We start from the raw sequence: 26,981 nt of genomic DNA, 5'->3' as shown, positions 1-26,981 counted from the left end.
TCCATCACCTTTAGCCACAGAAACAGTTACCTCATCATAGAAAGCAATCAGGTTGGTCAGGCCTGACTTGCCCTTGGTGAATCCATGTTGACTATTCTCAATCACTTTCTCTTCTTCCAGGTGCTCCAAAATGGATTCCTTGAGGATTCCCCTCCACAATTTGTTTTGGGAACTGAGGTGAAGCTGACTGTTCTGTAGTTCCCCAGATTCTTCTTCTTCTCTTTTTTTAAAAGATGGGCTCTAAATATGCCTTTTTTTTCCCCCAATCATCCTGTCCTGAATGCTTCAGTGTTACCTGCTTAACATTCCTAAGCATTAAGCAGGTAACGCATTTTTCAGATTATTTTCAGTTTATACTGCTGCAGACATACAGAGCATTGTCCAGGATCAAGGGAGAGGGGATTGTTCAGAGCCATTTGCCTATGTAAAACTAATACCTCAAGCATAGAAATGTGGTAATCCTGGCTCCTGCGAGGTTCTGTTAATGCACACATTCTAAACTTATTACCTCCTCTAAATGCCCAATCCAACTCTCATTTAAGTCAACATGGAACTTTCGACTGACTTCACTAGGAGATGAACAAGGCTCTGAACTAACAGCTAATGCGAGGCCTTCTAGGAACACCTGGCTTTTTTCATGAAACTGTATTCCAACAGGAGAGTAAGACCCAAATTTGACTCATTTTGGATCAAGGCAGGGTCTATAGGAAAATTCTGACTATGCTGTATTCTCTCCACACTCACCTGACACTGTAAGACCTGGGAGAGAGGAAGGCCTACAGTGAACAGCTCAGGGGAGTGCTCTCTAACCTGTGTGGTATACAGTATTCTTCCCCAGGAAGTTTTTGTAACTTAATCTTTTTTCCATTTTCCCCCTCTACTCAAGCACTCTCGTTGGACGCTACAGCATAGAACAGAGCACAGTGCATTAAAACTTTGCTCTTATCTATTTGGGAAAATTGCACCAGTATAGCCTAAGTTGTAAAGTTAAACCAATCTAGTTAAACTGATGCAAACCAGGATGAAGACACTCTTATTCTGGTGTAAGACTGGTTTATTTCACATTAAGTGGATTAGGAGCAGGTTTAAATAAGACACAAACTCCATGTAGGAGTTTAAACTGGTTTGGAAAGTAATGTAAGTTAAAACCAGAGCAACTTTCCTCTGCAGACAAGGCCTTGGCTGAATTTCTTACCTTTCCTGTTGTCACCTAATTTAAGATTACCTGCCATCCTCTTTTTTATTTTACTGATGCTCAGCTACAGTTCCCCCTCACCACTGTCCAGCAACACCGACATCAACCTCATTTCAAGTAAGCAGAACAAAAGGGCTCTTGCTTTGCTGACAAGACCTCAGCACAGTCCCAGAATCCCAGAGAACGAGAGCTATCAACTGGGATTGGACTCCATGTCCCAGCAGGCACTCAGTTATACAGCAATGTGCATACTAGAAATGCAGAGACTGTGCTTTGACTTAAATGGACCAATGCAGGACATCTGTCTGCAGGAGGAGAAAATTGTGACAAGTCAATGACACGGAGACTCTGAAGTGAAGACTTTATACAAGGAATGTCATGGCTGATTTCTCTTTGTGCATAAACATGATGGTAAATTAACATGCATGGAGGCTGCATGGGGCATACCCTTCCAGCCAACAACAAATCTCAATTGTATTGTCCACCACCTATTCAAAAATAAACAGCTCAAAGTGCAGAGCTATGCTGTAAAATGTCTTTTCTAAGACAGGACTGTTGCCCACCCCAGCCCCCTCCCTTCGACTGTCATCTTACGGCAGCATTAAATTACAAAATACAAATCTGTCTCTGATAAGTTTAACCAGCAGGGAAGGTTTCCTACAACATATTCCATTTCAGCTTTGGCGTGCTGTGCAGTCTGGGACCAGCTGCCTGCGGCAGTCACTTTGCAAACAGGTTTCCTTGGGTGAGAGAGCAAGAATTATTAATTACAAGGATGAAGCCAGCACACCTGTTCAGAAAGTCTAATCTTTTATAGCAGTTAATTTAATAATATAGTCCTAAAAGAGGGTGTCAATCATAGAGCTACACAAGGGCATGTATAACAGGTAGGACTAAACCAGTTTCAGGGTATCACATCAAACTCCTGCCACAATACCTGGCGATAATTCTCCCCCATGAGAGCATCTCTTGTCTACAGAAGCCAAAAGTTCAGTCCCGGATGGTCTCTTATTTCTTGTCATGAGAGCCAAAATCCACAGATAAGGAACATATCAGCTGAGCTCAGTGGTTTGTTCACTGCTGATAAATTCAGTGGTTCAATGCAGGCCTTTACAGAAGGGTCAACTCCAGTACATGCCACTTGCAAGGAGCTGAGAGACGATTCCTGTTTTCTAGATAGAGCTATAGATTTGTTTAGCTGATGGTGACTGTTTTGTTTTGTTTTTTGTAAGAGAGATCACAGTCAAATCTCCACCATTTCTCTGCAGTTATCTGCAAGACCATCGGTGGCACCATGGATTTGGGAATCCTTTAAAACTTTAGTAAACCTAGCAGACACTAGACTGCAGACCATGTTATCTTCCAGAAAACTGGCACTTGCTTCATACTCATCACAAGCCTCTTAGTTTGGTCTGATAAGTAATAACTCAAAGCAGTTAAGGTCCTCTGGAATGAAATCCATGCAAATGGTAACATGGTCAAGAAGAATGAGGCCCTACTTTCTTGTGCTGAAGTGGAAATGGATATTACCCCAGCTACCCTAGCATTTTCCACATTGTTTGTCTTCCTTTCAACAACTCTAGTTTGGTTTCTGCCACATGCTAGATTCACCTCCACTTGTCTGCACTGCAGTACCATGACCTGCCAGACTAGCATCTGTGACCACAATTAAAATGGCCTTTGCAAAGACTTCTGTGCCATCTGGAGATTAGACAGACAGGGCCTTTCTCATTATCAGATGCAATTCATCCATCAACACTCTTTGGGGGTGGGGAAGCCGTGGACACTCCTTGCAACACAAGGTCCAAACCTTTGCAATAGGACCTTGTGATGGGCACAATGCTTCAAGGGAAGAATTAGAAGGCACTGCAGTGGCTATGAATTTGACCCAATACAGCAGGGAGCAACTGCATCTCTTATTTGAACTAAAAGTATTCAAAACTTCACTAGCCAGCTGCATCCTTAATATACTACATTACATAGATATAGATGTTTAAACCGGAATAAAATAGAGGATTGCAGTTTGCTCATTTACAGGTGAGCTCCCCTCTTCCCCAATCACCTTACAATTAAATCCTGAATGTCCAGTTTACTCACTCGAACTCACACCCCAGCATTCCAAGATGGGTAGAACATGAGAGCAGGCCAGAGATCAGAATCATGCACTCTGGCTGCAAAAGGTTGAAAAGGAAACCAAATATTTTTTTCTAACCCTGAGAGCCTAGGGAACTGTGGAGGACCTGGACAGGAAGCTTGGGTTAAAGGTCACCCGGTTTCTTATTGCAATTAAAACAGACTCGCACGGGATGATCCCATCCGCGGGAAGGGACTGCTCGTCGCTCATTTGAACATTCATCGCAGAATCCCTGGCCACAGGCTCGACAGTGGTGTTTAGAGAGCTTGATGTTGAACTCCTTCTGGCAGTTGTGGCAGTGCAGGATTTCGTGATCTGGCACCCAGTAAGCAGGTCTAGCAGCATCTTTCACAAGTCCTGCAAAGGATTAGCAAGAGCCACAACAATTACAATGTCACCTGTTTTTTGCTAAAAGGAAGAGGAGGGGAAGGACCCAAGGATTACCAGCCATGCTTGTGCCTTATCCAAATAAATCATAGTGGAAATTGTTAAGCTCTGCCCACAGAACACTTCATTCTAGCAGGCATCTGCTAGCAGTTCAAGCTAGTCCCAATTTTTCATATTCTGCCCCTACACAATTCAATGGCATTGTTTTTTATTGGGATGCCCACCATCATTACACCATTGTTTAATAAATAATTAATCTGAGCTGCTTTAGTAGCCCTAGAGTCCTCTATTTAACCTCACACCTCGGTTCAACATATACTGCAAGTTTCCCAGCTACACTCAACCCTCACCAAGTTAGAGGCCAGAAAGCAGCAGGTTTAATCTCCAAATCTCACTCAGTCCTAGACCTTTGTGCTAAGAGTGCCACTCAGGACACTGGTGTAAGGTATGTGATGTGGATTCCTGTCTGGTAGTAACCAGACTAAGGACTCCAGTTCATTTCACATCAGTCACTAAATAGCAATCAGTGACTTACAAGACTTGGTCACTATTGAACTTGGGTGGATTCTGACCAGTGATTTAAAAACTTGAAGATTCCTGCATTAAATCTTATTCAATCTACTTCATATGCCAGGCTGAATAAGTCTCTGGGGGCCACTCAGCTCACAATGTCCTGTGCTTCTTGTAGATTGCAGTGCAGAAGTAGGGCAGCTAATATTCTTAACTTCTAGCCTTGGCTCTTCAAGAGAACAGGGTGAATAAATCTCCTGGAATTACTGGAATGATCCACAGACTACCGTGCCAAGACGGACAGAGATTCTGGACCTAGAAAAAAGCATAGCTCCACTTTGCTAATCTTTTGCCTTTCTTTGTAGAAGGCCATTCAGAGTAAGTGGTGGTGGATATCTCTTTCTCCCATGACTTGTTCAGACAACACTGTACTTTATCTGCCTTGTCTTCCATCCACTGTGATTCAGTGAGGTGACCAAAACAACGTGACCATCATTCTGTCCGGTATGTGTACAATGGTGGCAATATCTGGAAGCTTCACTCCTGCTTCCATTTTATTAGAAAATAAGTAGTCTGCCACTCTGAATAAATTCCAGACAGAGCAATGAAGAAAAGGTTTGATCAGAGATTAATGAAATTCACCATCCTCTACTTCTTGTGGGAGTTTGGCCACCATGACAAACAAGAACTGTGGAATAACCTTTAAACCAGACACCTGCTGAAGCACCCAGGCTGGTACCCAGTGCTCTAACAACCAGTATGTTGTCACTATACTAAGTTCAGCTTTAAGGACCATGCTCCAAGCTACTGGATGCTTAAATTTCTTGGTCCTGATTTACAGAAGTGCTGAGCACCCACACATGCCAGTTATGTCAACTGGAGCTGCAACCAGTTGGAACCTTTGAGAAACCTGGCAAAAGGCATCGTAGTTTGGCCATGATTTTTTAAATACAGCCTAGGAAACTCACTCTGGCAGATCAATGCAACCCTACTGGTGTATTGGGAAGAAGCGATACTCAGAACTCAAGGATCCGTGATGCTGTACTGCTGAGGGAACAGAAGTGAAAATGCATAAATTGGAGGAAAAAAAAACTGAGAAAGTAGAGGAAACACAGGGAGTGTGTGGCGGGGCTCAATGCTCAGCAGGAGCAGAAGGCGGACCCTTGACCCATATTGGCACCCTAGAATAAGAAGGGTCAGTGCACTCTTCCTCCTCTTTTCAAGCGCTGAAGTTTAATGAACAGCACTGACACAGGCAACCAAAATGTTCCCAGATAGAAAAACAATTGGAAGCCACGAGCACCCACCTAGTGGAATGTCTATGGCAGTCACCACGGCTCCAAGAGTATTCTGCACTGCCTCACCGACCTTCCTGGCGATCAGTGTCCCACCTTCCTCTTCTGTCTGTGACTCAGGCACATCTGCAAGACCAAAGAGTTAGAATTCAAAACCCAACCCATGGTTCTTCCTAAGTCTCAGTTAATCCATATGATCAGGGAAGCTAATATGAAGCGAAGGAAACGGGGCTAGGTGCAGCATCCGTATTACAGATCTGGGGCGCTCTGGTATCCAACTCAGCCTTCATTTCACACCCATCCTGACTTCAGCTGGGAAATCTGCAAGATCTTCACTGTTATACTTTTCCCCTACCCACATGGACAAGGCACAGTCTGCTCTCAGATTGGTACAGAGGGATCCCATTACCCCACTAGCAGGAGATGCTGTTGCCTTCTGGGATATTGGGATAAAGTCCAATTTAGAAATAATTCCTCCAAGGGATCAGATTTTCCAGACATTTCTTGTAAATGGTATTTGCAATAAAAAGCATCTCTTAGGGCAGGTCTACACGGCAAAGTTATTTTGCAATAAAAGCTGTTATTTTGAAATAACTACCCTAACGTCTACACAATACAACCGCTATTTCAAAATAATTTTAAAATAGCAGTTAGCTTATTTTGAAATAGGTAAACCTCACTGATCAAGGAATACAGCCTATTTTGAAATAAGCCATAGTGTGTCCAATGGCTCTATTTCGAAAGAGACTCTGTGTGTGCAGATGTTGTATTTCAAAATAGCTTAGTGCGATTTCACAGTGCATTTTTGTGTGTAGCAGCATTATTTCAAAATAATCTGGAATATTTTATTTCAAAATAAGGCTGCTGTGCGGACATACCCTTAGAATGCATCTGCTTTCCCCACCAGAAATATTCACCAACTTGAATTTAAATCCTGCTCTGAGGTGATGTACATCCCAAAGAATACCACCACTCGTTAGGAGGGTGAATCAGTTTATATACCACCTTCACAGTCTGCTGTAGGATGGGGCTTTGAATAGAAAGTAGTCAGCAGGATGATTTCAGACACAACATGCTGAGAGGAAGGTGGAGCATTTCCCTCCATTCCCAGAAGTAGCAGAGTCAGGTCAGGATTACCTAACTGGATGCCCCTGCTGTCATAGCAGTTGTCACACACTCTCACTGCCGCCGGGCCCCAGCCCCGCTCAGGGACAGGGCGAGTCTTGGAAGAGCAGCCATCACAGAAGCCCTCCCCACAGGCCCGGCAGTGATGTTTCGTATCATTGTCTTTAAAAGAGGTGCCACACTTGTTGCAATTCTAAGCAAGACAAAATAAAAGGAGAAACTGTTAGTTCGATTTTCCCAATCGTCTCAGATAAGAAAAATATCAGAGAGCTTGTGTACAAAAGGACAGGGACTCTGGCACCCAGAGACATCACTGGACACTGTCTGAGTGGGGAGAGTACTGTAAATCTAACAATTAACTGATCTGTATTTGAACTGCAGAGACTTTCTATTGTCTTTCACTGGCACGTCTCGGGCAGAGACACCACCTAGGGTGGTGCCAGCATTGTTCTGCTGGCTCTGCAACTTCATACCCAAAGAAGGGACCCATAGGATGGCAACCATCCTGTGTCTGGCATTACCACAAATCCTGTGGTTTACAGCCATGAATGGTTAAAGCTGTGTTTTCTTGGCTGCCTGTAGGACTGACAGTTGACCTGTGGGCACCTGAAGATTTTGGAAAACAAAGATAGGACAGTCATTTCTATTTTAGCCATCTACCCAATTCCTTTTATATGCTTAAAAGCTGTGAGTCTTTTTTCTAACTGACCTGTAAGGGCCCAGTATTCATCTACAGCTTCCTATTTTGTACAAACTGGCTGCACCTGCAAAAGTAGGAATGCAAATATGGGAGGCCAGGACTTCAACTTTGAATCTCTACGTTCAAGAGAAAGAATGTGGGAGCTAGCATTTTTATGAACAGTATTGATGGTGGGAATGGATCAAACTTGAAGACACAGAAGGGGTCAGTGGAAAAACCAGGGGACAAATTGCATTTCCAGGGAAAAAGGGCTGGACAAGGCATCTCAAGTTATCTTTCTAAGGCCAAGCTAAGAATGGGAATAGCAGAAGGCACTGCCGTTGGCTCTGAAGAGCTGCAGGAGGTGGCTGAGCTGCAGTTTGCAATCCATAGGAGATAAAGTGCCTGAAACCTATCAAATTATATTTTAACTGGTCACGCTGTCATTTGATTTTTTGGATAAGGTATGGAGGCAGAGTATGTCAGTTACGCAAAAGGAGGAATTTCCCTCAACAGCATGAGAGTACGGGATCTCCTACGTACCAGGATTTGAGAGTTGGGTCTCCAGTAGGCCGGGGCAATCTGGTCCGTCAGCCAAGATGTCACGGCCTTTGTGGGTCCCAGACTGAGCTCAGACACAGACTGTGCCATGAAATTCATCCCATCCAGCAGGCGCTGAGCTGCATTGTTGTTATCTTTCAGAAATCCATCTGTCTATACCCCAATGGTGGTTTACATGAAAATGGAAAACACAGAGAAGGAAACGTTTACCTCTCCTGCATAAATGCTTCTTGGACCAAATGACCATCCACTGCTGCTGTTAAACTGGAGAGCAACACCTGCAAGAATCGCATTCCCCTCCTTTTTGAGAAAGAGGATATCTTAACCCGGTCCACGATACTGCAGAAGATTGACCTGCTCAGTGTCAATCTTCCATGGTTCTATTTCACACATGAACGAAATGGTGCTTTCCGGGGTCACTATTGACCCCAGAACTCCTCGTGAGCAGCGAGGATTAAGGAAGATTGACGGGAAAAATGCTCCCGTCAACCTTCTTCCATGAGGACAGCCCTAGCAGTCATCCACTGATAAACAGATTTTAGCTACACAATTGGTGTAGCTAAAGTTACATATCAGCGGTCGACTGCTACGTGTTGTACAGACATAGCCTTAGTGGTTCAAACACTTACACCAGGAGTTCAAATGTTGACAAGATCAACCCAGTCCTTCATCTACCAAATGGCAGGCTGAGCAATTTACTGTGTGTGAGACTTTCAGAGGGACTTTAAAAAATAAGATCCTGTCCCCTATGTCATGTGAATATTAAATATCCCACTTCACTTTCTGCAAGAGTGGGAGGTTTGCTCAAATGTCCCTTGCTCCCAGATATTGTTCAGCATGTGTTGCAGCAGGTAGCTGGATTTCAGTGGGGCAGTGCATAAGTAGCATTTTGGGATGAAAGCTCACTATAAGTAGATGTATTCTAATTTTAATTAATCAGTGATTGCAAAGAACTGTTTGGTCTTCTAGCTCATCTCCTGGAGCCATTGCAACATGGTGTTGTGTCCAGTCCATTTTTTAAGGTCTGCTTGGGCAAAACTTGGCTGCCTCTTGCTCAGAGGATGCTCATCCTGGAAAGTGGGTCCATATTTCAAGCAGCAGAGGAAACTGCCATAGCAAGAGTTGGTCCATTTTTTCTGCAATATGATGAAGGGGAAAATAAATAAAAAAAAAAAAGAGAAACCACACACCCTAAAAGCACCACAAAAACGAGACTTACTCCAGGCCAGACGTGCTCAATTTCTGTCCTCACCACTGTGTCCACAGGATCTTGGTTCCCGAACCAGTACTGCCGGCTGCGGTACACCACTCCACAGTTGGGGCACTCGATCACATACCTGCAGTGAGGAATCAGGAGAACTGGTTATTTAGCTAGGGGAAGGAGGCCCAAAGGACATGGCAAAGGAAAAGGGAGGGAAAGATCAGAAAAACTGCCTACACCTGCACTCACCCTGACCAGGCGTACTTGGCAAGACCCATCCAAGGAGAATCAGTGGAAGCAGATGTTTTTGGCACCACGCTGACCTCCCTCCCACGTTCATAACAGGCCTGGAACAGGAGTGTTTGATTAGGATCACATTTTGACATCCCAGGCACCAAGTCCCATGTGTCTTTTTGGTCACAAGTGGGTCTAACGGCCTTATTTGGTGTATGTTTGGGAGATTATTTGCTAAAGGGGCCTTGTGATGGATCCCATCGCTGATGATGGAATTTTTGTGCATTGATTTCCCAAATGATGTTATTTGCCTAAACAATAATAAAAGACAGCTGTGGGTGAAGCAGCCTCCCCTGGCTCCTCCACATGACCTTTGAGTTACATGCACATCAAAAAAGAAACCAACATTAGGGATGGTTGGATGGAAACAGAGAAAGCAATTGAATGGCTTATCCATGGAGTGTAGGGAAACTGAAGGGCAACACTGAATGCTTAGCCCGTTCTGGGAAATGGCAATAGAGCATCTGCAGTGCAACTGGGCTGCCAGCAAACAAATCAAAGTACTATTAAAGATCAACAGGAATCTTACTGCCAAGTCAAGGCCAAAGGGCTGTTCTCACAGTCTTCAACAGAGAAGAGGACCAAGACCACAGGCACATGTGAGTAATACTCTTCATTCCCAAGGCGTAAGTTCCCCTCTTCTCCCACTCCACGCACCAGACCCCTTCCCTAGGGTTCTGCTTACCTTGCAGGTGTAGACTCGGTTATCATACTGGTGGGAGTATCTGCAGCGGCTCTTGGCTTCATGAGGAATGCCTTCTTTCGCGTGGTTCATGCTGTTCTTACAGCCACACCTGGAGTTCAAAAGCAAGCAGTGAGCAGGCTAGAGAGGCACTGATACAGGACCGATCTCAGCAAAGGGTCAGTTGAACTGCCAGAACCAACACTCAGTTTTATTTAATATTTTACATTTGTATGGTCCCTTTAATCCCAAAGCACTTTAAATGCTCTATATGCAACAGTGACTTCAATGGCCACTGAAATGCAGCCACCATGGAAAGGGTGCAATCTAGAAGACGGAACTAACCACTTTTGGAATTTGACCAAGGCATGAGAGCTAACATCCCGGCTCTTACCAAGAGTGCTAGAGAGTTTATAATGACCCCGAAAGACAGGAAACCTAGTTTTACATCTTATTTGATAGACAAGACTTCCAGGAGCCCAATCCATCATGCTGATGCAGCCCCGTACAAACTCAGAGAGATGACTGCCATATAGTGAATTACTAGCACCACTTCCCATCCCACCTGGACTTTCCTTAGACAGGACTAGCACGCAAGGTCTGATGCATGTAACAGGTTATCCAAAGTCTCATCAGTTTCAGTGGGTATGGCTACTAGTCACAGGCCATAGGTCACGGTCCAAGGCTGGATCTATGTATGGTTTCGAGATGTTTATGTAATGAACACAACAGGAAGTCTCACATGGCAATTGTTTCTGACTGCAAGGGATTCTTGTAAAGCATTCCTGTCATACACTGCCCTTCGGCAGACTTGTACAGTTCTGAGACCTCATGTTTCTGAAGACGAGTTGGGAAGAGATGTGAGCAAAAAAAGAGTTGACATGAGTACTTGCGAGACTGCAGATTCTGCAATATTCGGTTTTCGCTGCAATTTTGACAAAGGAAGCCCCAGGTTGCCACTCTCACAGAAAAATAATGAACTTTACTTCTGCAAATAAGGTACGTTATTACTTTTCAACAATTTTCCATAGTTTGTCCACAACTCAGCTGCAGTTTTTTGACAATCAGCCCACACTTCAAGCAGGGCATTAATGATATTAAAAAACAAGACCTTATTGCCTAGCTGGGACACAGAGACAGCAGTTGCCCCAGAACACGTTGAACTGCTTTCCAGGGAATTCAAATTGGGCTCTGATGTCAGGGGAGAACATGTAAATTCTGCATTCCAACTATACCACACTGATGTCACCACCAGAGGAATTGTGAACTCTCTATAACTGTGCATTCTGATGCTGCAGATCTTGACAGTACTATCTCCCAGAGGGAGGAGGGTGTGTTTCTTGCTTACTTACCCACAGCTGAGGCATACAGAAGAGCAAGTGAAATATTCATCCGGAAAGAAGGAGCTGTGAGCTATTTGGTCATCGGGGATATCACCACTGAACCGGTCACTCAACGCCTGTCAGACCAAGTGAGAGAAATTGCTAAGGAATTGAGAGTAATATGGATATTGAGTCACCAGACCAGTGACAGCCTTTGGAAAGGTACACATCTTGCTGGATATCCCAGGAGGCTTCTCATTAATTCCTCTCTTGGTGATGTATAATTAGCTAGCATGAATTAAGATCAAATGAGAACCATATAGCTAACAGCCTGCAAAACTTTATTTTCAATTATTTTTGTGATGGTGAAATAGTGCAAATTTCCCTCATGGGGCCATGCCAAAACCCCTCAATCCTACGTGACCATATATGAAGTGAAAAGTGAACTTGCTTTTCATGGTCCATTCAGTCGTTGGCTTTTGAGCTCAGACTGCAAACAAGCTTGATAATTAGGGCTAGTTGTGATGGTAGCTTCTGTAATGGAAAAATGTCTCCACTGGGACCTGGACTAAGACCAAACACATTTCACACAAACCACTAAGTTGTTTTCAAATAGTAGTGCCTTTGATGATTGCTGATGTGGGTGGATGTAAACTGACAAACCCATCGACAAATGTGACAAAAACCCTTAAATATGTGAGATAAATCAATCACTATAGCATACATGGTGGGAGCAATGTTGAACAGGTTTATATTCTTCTCTTCAAAAGAAATCAATTTTTTTCTTTCACTAAAAAACAAACAAGCAAACAAACAAAAAAGCAAAACAACAAACTCTGCCCCCTCCCAATTACATATTCAGAATTATTAAATATCACCCCCTTGGACCTATGTTCGTGGCCTTCTCTGGGCCCAAGGGTCAGATCTTTATCTGGAGAAGAAAGGAAAAAAATACTCTCTTGCAGGGAGACTGAAGAAAACATTTTCTGCAGATCTATGTCTGGGCCTGGAGATCAGATACTAAATCTGTCACCTGCAACAACATGGATCTCTCCATTGTACCAAAATTGTCTAACTGTGTCCATCTAGGGCATTTAAAACGTCCTCACCGCTGCTAATGCTGAGCTTCAGGGTCCAACCCTAGTTCTTATACCTGTATTACAAAGTATTTTAAAAACTACATTTAGTGCTTTAAAAAGAGGCAGAATGTTATTTCAAAGTTTCATTTGGACAGGTTTTTCAACTCCAACAGGCAACTCTAGCTATGTAAGGCTTTCCTAGAGAACCCATCACAACAATACCGGAGAGCTGAACAAATGAACAAAGAGAGGTACCACAGCCTCTAATGTTGCTTAGGGACCTGTCCAGTGCCAAACTAGAGAATTTGCCCAACCACGGGAAGTCAATATTGTCTAGCAGCATAACCAACACTTCCACGGCTTACTGGGCTCTTAGAAAACATTTAGCTGTAATTTACCCCTAAACAACAGCACAGAACACTGACAGCCAGGACTGATGGCTGTAAACGAACTTAATCGGACCATGGGAAACATGGCCACACCCATGATAAGCGGACATCAGCTAACTAAAATCATTCTGGACCACAGATGTTGCTGGACCAAAAGCGTCGGACTAGAGAGGATCAGCCTGTATCGGTCCCTACCAGGCAATCAACTCCTGATGGTCCCTGGAGTAACCATACACAAAGATTATTATTATAATTAAAACTCATATTTTACTTTGTGATGCATCTTAGAAAAGACAAGTATTGTACTGTTAATCAGTCCACTAGCTCTGGTAAACAGTCTTTCAACGGACGTTATGACGGTTAAAAGTATAACTGGGCTTTTTAAAAAATAAAATAAGAAAACAGGGAAGGATACCAGACTCAATGAACCATTGTGCTAACCCACTCCAGCCATTCCTACATTCATGTTAAACGTTTCATAGCGTTTCTCCAGAGAGAGGGGGATAACTTAAATTGTTACTCTGCACTAAGCTCCCTTTTTCCTGCTCCTTCCCATATGGCAGCTGCCACCCTGGTGTCCATTTGGCTTATGGAACTGCAAACTCATCAAGAAGCTAGCAACAAAAGTCTCTGGTGCCATTTGTCAGCTCGCCAGTATCCAAGATTCGTTTTCAGTCAGGCTTCAGGCCAGAACATGGCACAGAGATGGCACATGTTTCTCTGGTGTACTATCGCCTCCTGTCCATAGACAGAAGTACACCTACACCCATATACATCTTGCTTTGACCGCTCTGTAGTATTTTATACATCCAAACAGTCCCAACTCAAGTCCAAGAGATGCAGGAGTCAACAAACACCTTGATTAAAGTATCTCAATCCCTTCTCCAACAGAAGCAAAACAGCTGCCATCAGCCATGGTTTCTTCCTTTCCTGTATTATTCAACATCTATAGGGAAATAGGGGCAGAGCTGCTGAAACAATGCAGATTGTAATGCCAGCACTAAAAGGATTATACCCAGCTTGTATGTCTCCTTTATGTCAAAGGTAAATAGTACTGGCTTCCAGCTTTCCTAATGCCTAGCTGGAAAGCACCTGGATGAAGGGCACCTAAGTCTGAACTAGAGAAGAATTGAGGCAAAGATGACAAGGAGAGGGAAGAGCTGTGAAGATCTTGTTATAGAGGTAATATCTCCCTCAGCTGAGAACATCTGCTCCAGATTGTTCGGTCAGGCCACAGCCTTGAGGTCCTTTTGGACTCTTGGAAGCTACTGGATGGCCAAACAGCAAGGGTGACCAAAATAGACACATTTTTACTTGAGCATGCCTGAAAGACTATTCTCTGCTGTATCAGACACAAACCTGGGCACAGTGATTCCCATGTTTGTCACCTCCAGACTTGAGTATTGCCACTCATATCTACAGGATGACATACCCTGAAAAAGCTCCACCTGGCTCAAAATACAGCATCCAGTCTGTTTCGTAACACAGATTGTTGTGAACACATCAACCCAGCTTTCCTCTATCTGCAGTGACTATCCACTGAATGCAGATTCCAGTTCAAGTCACATGTTCTGATATTCACAGTCCTTGCCACAGCTTGCCCTAACCACCTGACAGCTCCCATTTCCCTTCACAATCATGACAGCTATATTCCCCAAGAGCAATGAAAATGCCCACCAACAGGAGGCAGCATAAGAATTCAGGGGACAGAACTTCCACAGAATCCTGATCCCGATCATGGGACTCACTCCCTCAGGAAAAAACAGTGGGCACGGCAATCACCATTTTCAGAAACCGATACAAAACTCTTCTTCAAGTTACTGAGGAAAATCCAAGCTTGTCACAAGGAGACATACATATGAAATAATCATGCTTTTTCTCCTACAGAGAGAGAGAGAGAGACTTATTCTTAAATACTTAGGAAGCCCCTGGATATTATGGTGATAAGGACATCAGCCCCCAAGCATGCTGTTGCATCTAATCCTAACAATCCCTTCTTTGATCTCACTTGCTTCTCTAGCTACTGCCACATCTCCCTCCTTCCCTTTGCCTCCCAGTTCCTTGAGTATACTGTCTGTACCCACAGCCTTTACTTCCTCACCACCTAGATCCCTTGCAGTCAAAACATGGGAACGGCCATTCTGGGTCAGACCAACATGTCATCCAGCCCCTTGTCCTGTCTTCTGATAGCAGCCAACTCCAGGTACTCCAAAGGGAATGAACAGAAGGGGCAATCAGAGAGTGATCCACTTCCTGTTATCCATTTCCAGCTTCTGACAACCAGAGGCTAGGGACACCCAAAACATGGGATTGTGTCTCTGACCATCTTGCTAATAGCTACTGATGGACCTATCCCTCATGAACTTTTCTTTTTTTTGAACCCTGCTATAGTTTTGGCCTTTACAGCATCCTGTGACAAGTTCCACAGGTTGACTGTGTGTTGTGTAAAAAATGTTTCTTTTTGCTTGTTGTCTGCTGCCTATTAATTTAATTGGATGTCTGCCCATAGTTGTGCTATGTGAAGGAATTAAAAAACCCACTTCCTTATTCACTTTCTTCTACACCAATCATGATTTTATAGACCTCTTTCATATCCCCTCTTAGTCATCTCTTTTCAACCTGAATTCCATTTCTATCATTATCATTGCACTAATGCTGGAATTTAAAAAATTACTAAAACTTCATCCTGGCCAGGTCCATAAGCATTGTTATAAATATCCTTCATGAACTATCTGTCACTTGCAATAAAGTTTATCACTCTTTCCTCCCCCAGTCAACTTCAGCCTATGTGTGGATATCACATTTTGCTTTTCAGGATCTCCTTTAACCTTTCCATCTGATTTGGAGTCTCCCTCATTTCTTCTCTATTTTCCTCTCCTGCTGTCTTCCTCCAGCAGAGACCCACCCAGTTCATTCAACTGTTGTAGGTCTATAGGAGAGACATTAAAGACTTGCCTTTTCTCCAGATGTCTGCAATTCTGCATAAAAGCTGTGTGTGGAACTTTATTTGGTACGTGATACGTGTAAACGTTACTAGAGACATTAATAAGGACACTGTGCACCTCTCCCCAACTGCTAGCAAGCCACACTCTGCAGTAAATCACTTACTTTCAGTGCTTTGAAGATAACCCCAGGTTGTCGGGGGGAACGGGTGGTATTGTTCTCCAGCTGGTGCTCCACAGCTCTCCTAAGACCTGAGAAGTCTGTGGGAGGAGTATAAGTCCTTGTTCCCTTGTAGTGGATAGAGCTGAAGGCTTCGGGGAAGCGGCTCAGTCTCCGGAAGCGATCCTGGATGAGTTTGTCAGGTGCCTCAGAGGGGTGATCTACATCCATTCAAAAGCAGTAACAGATGTATCAGTAATTGCTGACTTAGCATAATAGTACTTGACAATCAGGTAGTGCTTTAACAATGCAGAGTCCTGTACAGGACTAACATTCTTAATTTGCATCCGCATCCTTCTGTGATGCAGATAAATAAATATTCCCCATTTTATACATGGGCAAAGTGAACCATTTTCAAAACTGGCCTCTGATTTTAGGTACAGTGTTAGCACTTACAAAGTGTGGAGATGCCAAGCACAGCTAAAACTGAAATCAGTGTGAATTGTGGGTAGTCAGCATCTCTGAAAACCTGTGCTTACTAGCCCTAAAGCCGGGCATCCAAAACCAGTGGCTAGTTTGGAATTTGTGACACTAAATAATCAAACTTTATGTTGAAGTGTGTTGAAGCGCAGCGGTTCCTGGCTCCAGGCCATTAGCCCACACCATGATAAGCTTAGAGTTAGTAGCATCATTCCTACCACCTTATGTGTTCATTCTACATGCAGGCACTATGTCAGGAAAGGGAGTATGTGTCTCTTAACTCCCTTAGAAAACACAGCAACACAGAATTATCTATTTCAAGTCTACCAACCCCCAGACCCAGCTTCTAGCAATGGCATATAGTGTATGCTTGACAGGAAAGCAAATCCCAACTCCTTTATAAAAAATAAAAATAAAAAAAAAAAAAAAAAAACCCTAAACACCCCAACATTGTCTTTCAAGTTAAACAATTGTATGTTACTGCATAGGGTGTGTGTTGTGGGGAAGAGGTGGATTCCCTTCTGGTTTCTGCTGAGATCAGCTGATTTTCTGGAGTATATTTTTATTACCCTGCATTTGTGCATATAACTACTACTGTTATTATTGGTCATAAAATTAACCAGCTACAGCATTTGACTCTGACCTCCTGAGGCAGCAAATTTCAGCGGCTGACTACGTGCTGTGTGAAATCCTGCTTCCTTATCTGTTCTACATTTATCCAAGTGAGAAGGAGGTGCCATTTTCACATAGCCGTTTTGTTGTTTAAAATACATTCTGAAAAATAATAATAAATGGTGCTGTACTAAGTTCCATGGCTTTTCTATTTGCTGAGCACCTTGTGGTTAGCAAAACACCCAGCCTGAAGAAGCCAGCAACAATATTGTGGCCTGCAGGGAATTACAGAGCTCTTGCACAGTAGGGCACTTCTGGATGCACACAAACAGAAGGAAGCTAAACCCCATCTGCCCTGATGTAACCAGGTGCGCTGACCAGGGTTCCCTGCAACATATTAGGGCATGGTAGGTGTGGGAGCCCTGGTCTCTTTGAAGTCAACCACCAAATGCCAACTGACTTCTACAGAGCTAGGATTTCACCTCATAGCTGTGTAAACAAACCACATATCCTAAAGGTGCTTAGTCTGGCATGCAATGAATCAACTTAAAATGCAGAAGAAAGAAATGGGTGAGAAATGAAAGTGTAGTGGGGCTCACACCCTGTAGGGCGTGGAAGGAAATCCTACCAGCAATATTGCATATTTTGAGCAACTCCCATAAGAAGAAGCAAGGCCAACCCACCAGCCACTGGCCACCACACTCTAAGTCTGTGTTGCCCAGAATTTATGTCTACTTTAAGAAGGGCACCAATCCCCTGGAATCACAGTGCCAAAGGAATGGTGCAAGTTTATAAACAAGTCAATTTCATACCTCTTACCCATTTAGTTCTGTAAGCATGACCTCTTTATTTTTGTGAGAGGGCCCTCTGCATCCCTGTTACAGTGTTAGGATCCCCCATTTTCACTTGCTCTCGCTGTTACCCATCCTCATGGTCCAATGCCACAATCACTGTCCTACACTGAAGACTAATCAATGTTGATTCTTAACTGGGTGGTTATTCTGGGTGGTTATAAATCCCACATTCCACCATCAGAGCAAAGCATACCGCCTTTGCAGATCCTCTGCCAGCCTGAAAAGTGAGCACGACCAGGACTCTAACCCAGGTCTTCCACATTAACAGATAATATTTAGCTGTATTTTGATCCACTGTCTCTTTCTCTTTACTCACCAGAACCCAGTAGCTTGGTGTACACAGTCTCGTGGAAGATAATGACTGCAGGACCCAGAGTGGACAAGGGAACATCCAACCCACAGCGGGCCGTGGTTGCCTTCAGCTCCCTAGTGAAATGTTTCAGGTACGCCTCTGAAGCATCCCCAAGGAATTTGAAGAGATCATTGTGGAGTCTGTCAGCATGAGTACGATAGATGACAAGGTCTGAGATGGCCAGAACTTTCAAAAGCAGCCGTGTTCTCTGACTCACATTCACTGTGGCCCCAAGCAGACCTTCTGTGTCAATCACCACCACTTTGCAGACAGGGTCATAGGCTGCCCATACACCGACTGTGCAGGATTCTTGGGCTGGAGATGTCTTAAAGACCTCACGGCCATAGAAGAAAGTATGGTTGAGAGTGTGTGACTTGCCATCCCCAGTGTTCCCAAAGATGGACACCACCTTCAGGTGTTGGTCAGGTTTGCAGTCCAGTTTCTTAACGAAGTCTTCTTCATTCATCACCTTCCAATATAAGAAAATTACAACATTTTAGATGGGAAACTAGAAAACATTACACTAAAAGCAGAGCTGGCTTCAAGGCTCACAAAGTTTGTGAGGATGAGCAACTTCCATTTAGGTTCTTTATAAACTTTATAAACATACAGGAGTCCCAGGCAAATGTTTCAAAAGCACCCAAGTGTCATAAGCACTTAAATACCACTGACTTTCAAAGGGACCCAGGGTTTTAAGTCATGTAGATGCTCCTGCTCTCTATGGCTGTGTCTACACGTGCACGCTACTTCGAAGTAGCGGCACCAACTTCGAAATAGCACCCGTCACGACTACATGTGTTGGGCAATATTTCGAAGTTGAAATCGACGTTAGGTGGCGAGACGTCGAAGTCGCTAACCCCATGAGGGGATGGGAATAGCGCCCTACTTCGAAGTTGAACGTCAAAGTAGGGCATGTGTAGACGATCTGCGTCCCGCACCATCGAAATAGCGGGGTCCACCATGGCGGCCATCAGCTGAGGGGTTGAGAAACGCTCTCTCTCCAGCCCCTGCGGGGCTCTATGGTCATCGTGTGCAGCAGCCCTTAGCCCAGGGCTTCTGGCTGCTGCTGCCGCAGCTGGGGATCCATGCTGCATGCACAGGGTCTGCAACCAGTTGTCGGCTCTGTGGATCTTGTGTTGTTTAGTGCAACTGTGTCTGGGAGGGGCCCTTTAAGGGAGCGGCTTGCTGTTGAGTCTGCCCTGTGACCCTGTCTGCAGCTGTTCCTGGCACCCTTATTTCGATGTGTGCTACTTTGGCATGTAGACGTTCCCTCGCAGCTCCTATTTCGATGTGGTGCTGCCCAACGTCGAAGTTGAACGTCGACGTTGCCAGCCCTGGGGGACATGTAGACGTTATTCATCAAAATAGACTATTTCGATGTCGCTACATCGAAATAAGCTATTTCAATGGAGCGTGCACGTGTAGACATGCTCTATCAGTGGCCAAATGACAGCTGTTACCAATTCTCCAAGACAGTCCCTCCTCCCCCACTCCAGAGCAATACATCTTATGGGTTGAGTAGGGGAGAAAAGTGACAGATTTAACTTGATTAAAGCAATTTTAAAGCAGGTTTTACAAACTGCACAACAGACCTAATACTTTACCTCATAATGATGTACTTGACTAGGCCTTTTTTTATAAAGTTTTAAAAACAAACAAAAACACAGCACCTGGCCTTCAAAACATTTGGTTTCCTGGGCTTTTAGGGGAGATAAATCAGACTTCTCATACCATTTAGTGGCAGATTGTGAGACATTTCTCTTAAGAAAGCTTTTTGTCCTGCTCAGGGTTGGTTGCAGCGGTTTGTCATGTGTGTTTCACCTGGGGACCAGGTAGCCTCCCTTCAACAGGTGTTTGCTCAAGAAGAGTCCCAAGAAGAGCAAAATGAAAACACTAGCTGAGAGGGATTAAATTCAGTTCATTCCTCTTTACTCCTCCCATGGAATTCCCTTCAACAGCAAAAGGGCACTGACTTTCCTTTTACTGGCCATCAATTTCTGGAGGTCTTGGCCATTTCCCAGGAAAGGGGTAGAAAAGATTTCTTCCCATATGCTGCTTCTTTCACACGTGTGTCCCAAAACTCCACCTCCCCTTTCTCTTGCAAGCCAACATGGGTAGAACATCTCAGAATGTAAGATCCACAGAGGTCAGGAGGAGGAGGCTGCAATCAATGGATTCTTTGAATAGGTTTATTCTTAGCTCACTGATTCAGGTTCTTAAACCCCACCCTGCTATGGTGAAATCTGTGAGCAAAATCAGATCCTAGACTGCGTTCAAATAAAGAGAGTCTATGTTCCACAGAAAGACTTGGAGCAGTATTCAGAAGGAGAAGTTACAGAGTATAGGGGCAGGGTAGTCATGCACCAGTTCAAACCAGGCAGCTATACAATATGAGGGATAAAAGGAAAACCTGCTGAAGCACCTCTCCTACTCCTCTCTTCCTCCTTTACCCTCCCCTTTCCACAGAGCTATCAGGCTTTCCCGGGACAGCAGGAAGGACTAAGGCACACCCACTTTTTTAGCTGGGGACAAGAGTTTGTTTCTGACAGCTGTGCGTTTAAGGGGACACCTTCAAATGCTGAAGTATATTGTGACTGATTAAGACAACTGGGTCAGTGGAAAAGTCGAACCCATTAAAAACATTATCCTTTTTCCTACTCCTCCCTTGTCCAAGGATGCCATCTTTGAGGGGAGGGAAAAAAAAAACCCGTTTCCTTAACTCCTCCTTCCCTGTGCCACAGAAGCCAGCGCTAACTATAGTCCCCAACTATTATGGTCTCAGCACTCCCTGGAGGCCAGATAGACAACAGCTTTGTTCCAACAGTTGCTTAATAATGGGGTAGGCAACTATGCAAGGATATTTTAGTGTCTTTGGTTACATGGGGTCAAGATGTCTGGTAGGAGGTGTCTGGGTGGGGAAAAGTCAGCAATGTTGGCTGTGTAAAAGGACTACAGAGAATCAGAGGAGGCTAACTCCCTACAGAAATCCTAGCAACAGGTTTGCAGTTCATTAGGGACCTGATCCTGGACCACACCCTCATTGGGCAGGGAAAGTGAGCTCCAGCACCTCTTTCATGATAAATTAAGCACCGGCTGGGGTATTAATTAGATGTACATTTGCACAATACAGTACCAATGTAACAGTTCAGCACACACCCTTCTAAAACACTACTATGCCAGCAGCTTGAATGCTGAACTGTTTTACCTTTTTCCAAAGCACTGAATACCCTTGGGCATCCCTAGAGAATACAATGGTGTGGAATCCAGTCACAGCAACTGGCCTACCAACTTCCCCTTCCAGATTTGAGCCCTGTAGGTGAGCCAGTGATAGTTGTTATGCTTCACCCCAACTGTAAGCAATGAAGATCTAGAATGCAAATGTTTGTTTGCCTTAATTTTTCTGGGTGGGGGAGGGAAAGGAAAGTCCTAAAGATGCACAGATCTGAAAGGGTGTGCAACATCATCTCCTGGGTATGTAACAGCAACTCCTAGTGTTGATGCCAAGACCTGGGTGGCAGCAGTTCAACTAACACAAACCCAGCTGTGGAAATGTTTCAGACTGCCTAACAACACACCTCCAAAGTCACAATCTAAGTGGACACAGAAGGGAAAAAACAAAACCGCACCCATAAATGACATTACATCAGCTGATTTCAGAGAAAGAACTGTACAAATCTGTCTAAAACGAGGGTCTCTTTCCTTACAGAAATGTGGGCAGGGGTGGAAAACTAGGGGCTTTCTTCCCTTTTTCATTTCTCTTGCCATTTCTAACACTGGAGGTTCATTTACGGCTTTTTTTTTTAAATACTTAGAGATTGTAACTGATAAACACAGAGACCCTTCAACCTCTTATTTAGCGATCTTATCTTATGCCGCATATCACCGGTTACAACTACGTTTTGTTTTATTTTCTGCATAATTATTTACAGCTGCTTGTATTTGTGTTAATAATGGTTCTATACTTCCATAAAGGCCCCTCACCAACATGCCCTTTTGATGGGACCCTCCACGTGGTTTGTAAAGGAATCTACATGCGGAACTTTCAACACTAAAAGCATGAAACTCTCCCACGACAGTTAAAGGGACCGCTTCTGTCGCTGGTAGGAGTCGTAGGCTCTGATACTTCTGTGTGGACGAGCCACGAGGCTGAAACAAAGACCACCAGTGCTTATATGGCTCATACTTGACTCACTTGGCACTTGTAAAGGGATTTACACACTTGGACACAGAACTAACGCGTAATCAACATTCCCTTTATTTTTTTTCCCCCATCCATGTGTGGAATAAATTTTGTTATGTGCCTTGAGGCATGTACAGCTATGCAACACAAACAGGAACACGTGCTTCTGGCTGGGGGCGCTTTCCCAATCAGCTGGGTGACACCCGAATCTTTCTCAACAGCCACCCGAGCATTCAGCTGATCCATCAGCACCTAAGTTAATAAGATGAGACCTGAGCAGAAATAAAAGCAAAGGCATCAAGAACGTAAGAGAACTTTTAGCAAAACTTCTCTTGACCATCCTGAGAACATGAAACACAAACTCTCCAAGATCTTGGATGTTCTCTTATCTGAAGGGTAAGTACACTGTTTTGAACTGTTACCCAATAAAGGACTCGAACCCCACTGAAATCAACACACTTTTCCATTCCCGGGCCATAAAAACTGACAGGGGATCATGGAGAAAATGAAAAGATAACCCAAGACCCCTCAGATGAATCTCACTGTCCATTAATTTCCTGGAACTGATCTCATTCATTAACTGTATATGTTACAGTGTATGTAAAAAACCCATAATATGAAAACTGGCACACAAACAACCTTAACTCTGTCCCACAGGCATAACACCACCAAGTCTAAATGAATCCTGTTCCTTTTTTCACAGAACTTTTTCTCCGACCTGTGCATACAATCTCTTAGATCTTACTCTTATTCATGCACAGATTGTAGAAGGCCTGCCTTTCCATACCCTTATACACAATTCACACACTCAACAGTGTTAAACAGGCTATTCAGGCAGCATACAGTTCATCTTGAACTGAGTTTGAATTGTATGGGCTGTTGCATTTTAAAATCCTACTCTTTGACCGGGTTCACTTTGGCAGGACGTGTCTGATGACAAACTTAACAGTGTTGTCAATCTATGTGTTTAGATGCCAAACATACAAGACATCAAATATATCATTCAAAAGACTTGTTTGACAACCAATATACCACAGCAACCCCCGTTATATGACCACTGCACCACTTAAAAGGATAGACTTTTTTTTTTAAATCAGAAATCAAAGGAAAAAAATATTAAAAGATTCCTGGCAGCATGTTTAAATGTGTGTCATATATATCAATTTTCAAATATCTCCAATAAACCAATGTTTAGACAAAAATAGGAAGAATAAATAAATTAAAAAGACTTTTAATTCCGAAAAAAGCTTTTAAAATTATGCAATGCAAATCACCTGCTCCTACACTTCTAAAACTCAATTTTAAAAGTGGTAATACCTATAAAATTCAGACCAATGTCTCTTTCAACTAAAGTCAGGGTGTAAATGAGTCAACTTAAAGCTTTACAATGGAATAGCAGTTGCCATTTTAACTTTATAGTCTCAACTGGTGCCTCCACAGCAGACAGCTAGCACTGAACTTCTGAAACACAGAAGGTGTTTTTAGGTAGCGAACCTCAGAGTGGGTCAGCACCATGGGTTAGCGTCCAACCAGTTTTGACCCAGTAGTTCAACCCAACTACAGGTTCAACCTCCCTGATCGAGCACCCTTGGGACCTAAGCAGTCCTGGACCAGGGATTTTGCCAGACCGGGTTGCTCAATTCTGCCTCCCCTGCTAGCCTCCAGCCTCTGCTCCTGGGCTCCCCTCCCCACGGCTCCCCAGCTCCCCTGCCCCCACTTCAGGCTCACGGCCCAGAGCTGTGTTTTCTTTCCATGCTCCTGCCACGGCTTCCTGGAGCCACAGCTTCCTGCCGAGCCCCAGCTGCAGCTTCCTGGAACTGCAGCTTCCTACCTGCCCCAGGGATGAGCTCCGCTGCTCCCCGGCTTGAGGTTTTACATCTAGCCCTGGCCACAGCTTCCCTGGCCTGCAGCTTCCCATCCAGAGAGCCCTGGCCACCGCTCCCAGCCCAGGGCGAGGGACTTTCGCTGCTGTTCCCGGGCCTAGGCTCCCTGGAGGCTGCTTCTCCACCCCTTGCAACCAAACCAGCTGAAGCTGCCCTGGCCTGGGCTCCTGCCACTGGTCTGGCTGGCCCCTCCTCTTCACAGCCCCAGAACTGTCTTGATCTGCAAGATCCATGGTCCTGCCAGCTGACATATGTTGCTGGATGAGAGAATGCCAGATTTGGGAGTTTCAAGCTGTAGCTACACTCAACCGGCCAAAGAGCTGCATGTGGCTAGCATGTTTGACGCACCAGGGTTAGTATTTAAATCATAGCTGCTAGTCACAAAAGAGACCCACTATATCTCTCCCAATGCAGCTTGGCTCCCTATGATTAGAATACCACCAAACTGGGGTGTGAGATCTGGTGTGCCTCATGAAATCTGGCCTTTCACATACTTTCCACCGTACACTATACAGATTTCACAGGGGAGACCAGAGTTTCTCAAAATGGGAGTCCTGACAGGTTACAGTATTGCCATCCTTATTTTGTGCTGTCCTCAGAGCTAGTATCAGAGGGGTAGCTGTATTAGTCTGTATCCACACAACACCTTATAGACTAACAAATTTCTTTTGCGCATAAGCTTTCATGGGCAAAGACCTGCTTCATCAGCTGCAAGTAGCTCTTTTCCTATGAAAGCTTATGCACCAATAAATCTCAGAGCTGGGTAGTCAAAAAGCAATATTTGCTGGCCAGACTCTCAGCTCTGAAGACAGCTGCCTGCCAGATGCAGAACAGAAGAAAGAACATAAAAACAGCCATACTGGGTCAGACCAAAGGTCCATCCAGCCCAGTATCCTGTCTGCTAACAGTGACCGATACCACGTGCAGAGTGTCAGAGGCAATGAACCAAACAGGTAATGATCTCTCTCCTGCCATCCATCTCCAGCTTCTGACAAAGAGTCCTCACCCTGGATCTGGATCTGTGAGGAGTCGGTACCAGGGTCTTTTTTAATGAGCGGCAAGACCTTGTGATTTCAACTCATGACCAGTACCAATTATCATTTTGCACCTGGGCTGATTACCAGTTCCTTACCTATCCTGGCTAACAGCCATTAATGGACCTAACCTCCATAAATTTATCTAGCTCTTCTTTAAACCCTAGTGCTAGTCTTTACTGCCTCCTACAGTAGTGCTAGTCTTCAGTGCCTCCTACAGTAGTAGTACAGAAGGAGGGAGTGGCAATACCATACAATGCTACTCCCATTTCTGCAATGCTGCTTTCAAAGCTGTGTTAGGACCCCTACAGTTACAACTTTGTGAAATTTCAGATTTAAATAATACCTGAAATCAGGAAATGCACTTTTTTTTTAAATCTCTTTACTGAAATCGACCAAAATGGACCCATGGGTATGGTAGGGCCCTACCTCTGAGACGAGTGTTTTAGCATGTTCCATTTTAAATTATTCAAACTAAGGGGGTCCATCCAGGGCTGGATCAAGGCTAAAGCACTACAGACAGACTCATGCCTAAAATGTCAGCTCCTGAAAACAGGCAATTAAATGAGAATCTCGGCATCCCTTGGGAGAAAAAACAATCTAGTCCATATAGGTGTGAATTAAAGTCTGATAATACAAATTGAGCATAACAGATGGAACAATATCTGCCAGTCGCTGCAAACTCAAAGAAAGGTTCAAAGGTATGAGCTACTCCATGCATCTCTGCGCTTTGGGGAGCCCAACACCACACCATACCACAAACGAAACTGTGCCATGAGAAAAGCAAATCCCACATGCCCACCAACCCCAATTCATCTCAGCTGCTGGAATAGCTACTGGGGTCCCCCACACTGCTACTCTTACACCTCCAGCGGTGACTCTTGTTGATGTTTTTACTACCGCCTCAAAGTCCCTACTGTCATTTCAGGGGAAAAAGTTTCTCTAGGCTGGGAAGGGGTCTACCCTGTCACTCCTAGTGGGATGCAAGATCATGGAATGTGAATGGGACCACAGCGGGGCTCTCTTATAGTGCAAGTCAGAACTTTGATTGCTACAATTCAACCCAGTTTCCATCACTCCTTTCCAGCTTTGAAAGGCCTCATGGAGCAGAGATGCCATTCTGCACAAGCAGTGTGACAAGTAGTCCGGAAGGTTCAAATCTGAGCATTAAGTCTAAAGATTTGATTTCCTACTCAGTTCATCTAATATTTCTTTCTTGTCATGATATTTTGACTGAAGTGAAAAGACTTTCCAACAAGGCTATGCACAGTGGTTAATTTATAAAATCACGTAATTCCTTACTCATAAGGCAACTATTTTTTCACAACAAATTAGGCCCTGATCCTGCAAACACTTCTGCACAGGTTTAATTTTATAGTACCCTGAGTGGTCTCATAGCCTTCAACAGGACTAGTAAAGATAGATAACCATGGGCAAAAGTGTTCACAGGATCAAAACCTTATATCAAAGCTCCCCAACCTTAAAATATTTGCATACCCCATTCAGGACTTCAGGCTTATTTGCGTACGCCCCCATCTGCCAGTGCTGATCTTGTGATTTTTAGTTCATTTATTTTCTGCCACGTGTAGTTAGGTGTATTTACTACCATTGTTTCCTCACAGGTCTTTGGC

General features: G+C 44.1%; 1 protein-coding gene across 3 annotated transcripts in view; it reads right to left on the bottom strand.

Moving 5' to 3' along the window:
• Positions 1-1,525: 1,525 nt before the first annotated feature.
• Positions 1,526-26,981, bottom strand: part of ZFYVE1 (zinc finger FYVE-type containing 1) — a 39,201-nt gene continuing 13,745 nt past the window's right edge. For all 3 annotated transcript variants that reach the window (XM_074997125.1, XM_074997127.1, XM_074997126.1), the window contains 10 exons: positions 18,218-18,722; positions 15,962-16,176; positions 11,416-11,522; positions 10,067-10,175; positions 9,337-9,434; positions 9,106-9,223; positions 7,869-8,039; positions 6,659-6,839; positions 5,534-5,647; positions 1,526-3,686 (listed from right to left, as the gene is read on the bottom strand). In XM_074997125.1, the coding sequence (XP_074853226.1) occupies positions 3,454-3,686; positions 5,534-5,647; positions 6,659-6,839; positions 7,869-8,039; positions 9,106-9,223; positions 9,337-9,434; positions 10,067-10,175; positions 11,416-11,522; positions 15,962-16,176; positions 18,218-18,722 (1,851 nt within the window). In that variant the 3' untranslated portion in view covers positions 1,526-3,453. The remainder of the gene's footprint in view (positions 3,687-5,533; positions 5,648-6,658; positions 6,840-7,868; positions 8,040-9,105; positions 9,224-9,336; positions 9,435-10,066; positions 10,176-11,415; positions 11,523-15,961; positions 16,177-18,217; positions 18,723-26,981) is intronic.

The sequence above is a fragment of the Carettochelys insculpta genome, chromosome 6 (assembly GCF_033958435.1).
Source record: "Carettochelys insculpta isolate YL-2023 chromosome 6, ASM3395843v1, whole genome shotgun sequence".
NCBI lineage: Eukaryota > Metazoa > Chordata > Testudines > Carettochelyidae > Carettochelys > Carettochelys insculpta.
Note: the sequence above shows the minus strand (reverse complement) of the source record. Positions and strands in the feature narration are given on the sequence as shown.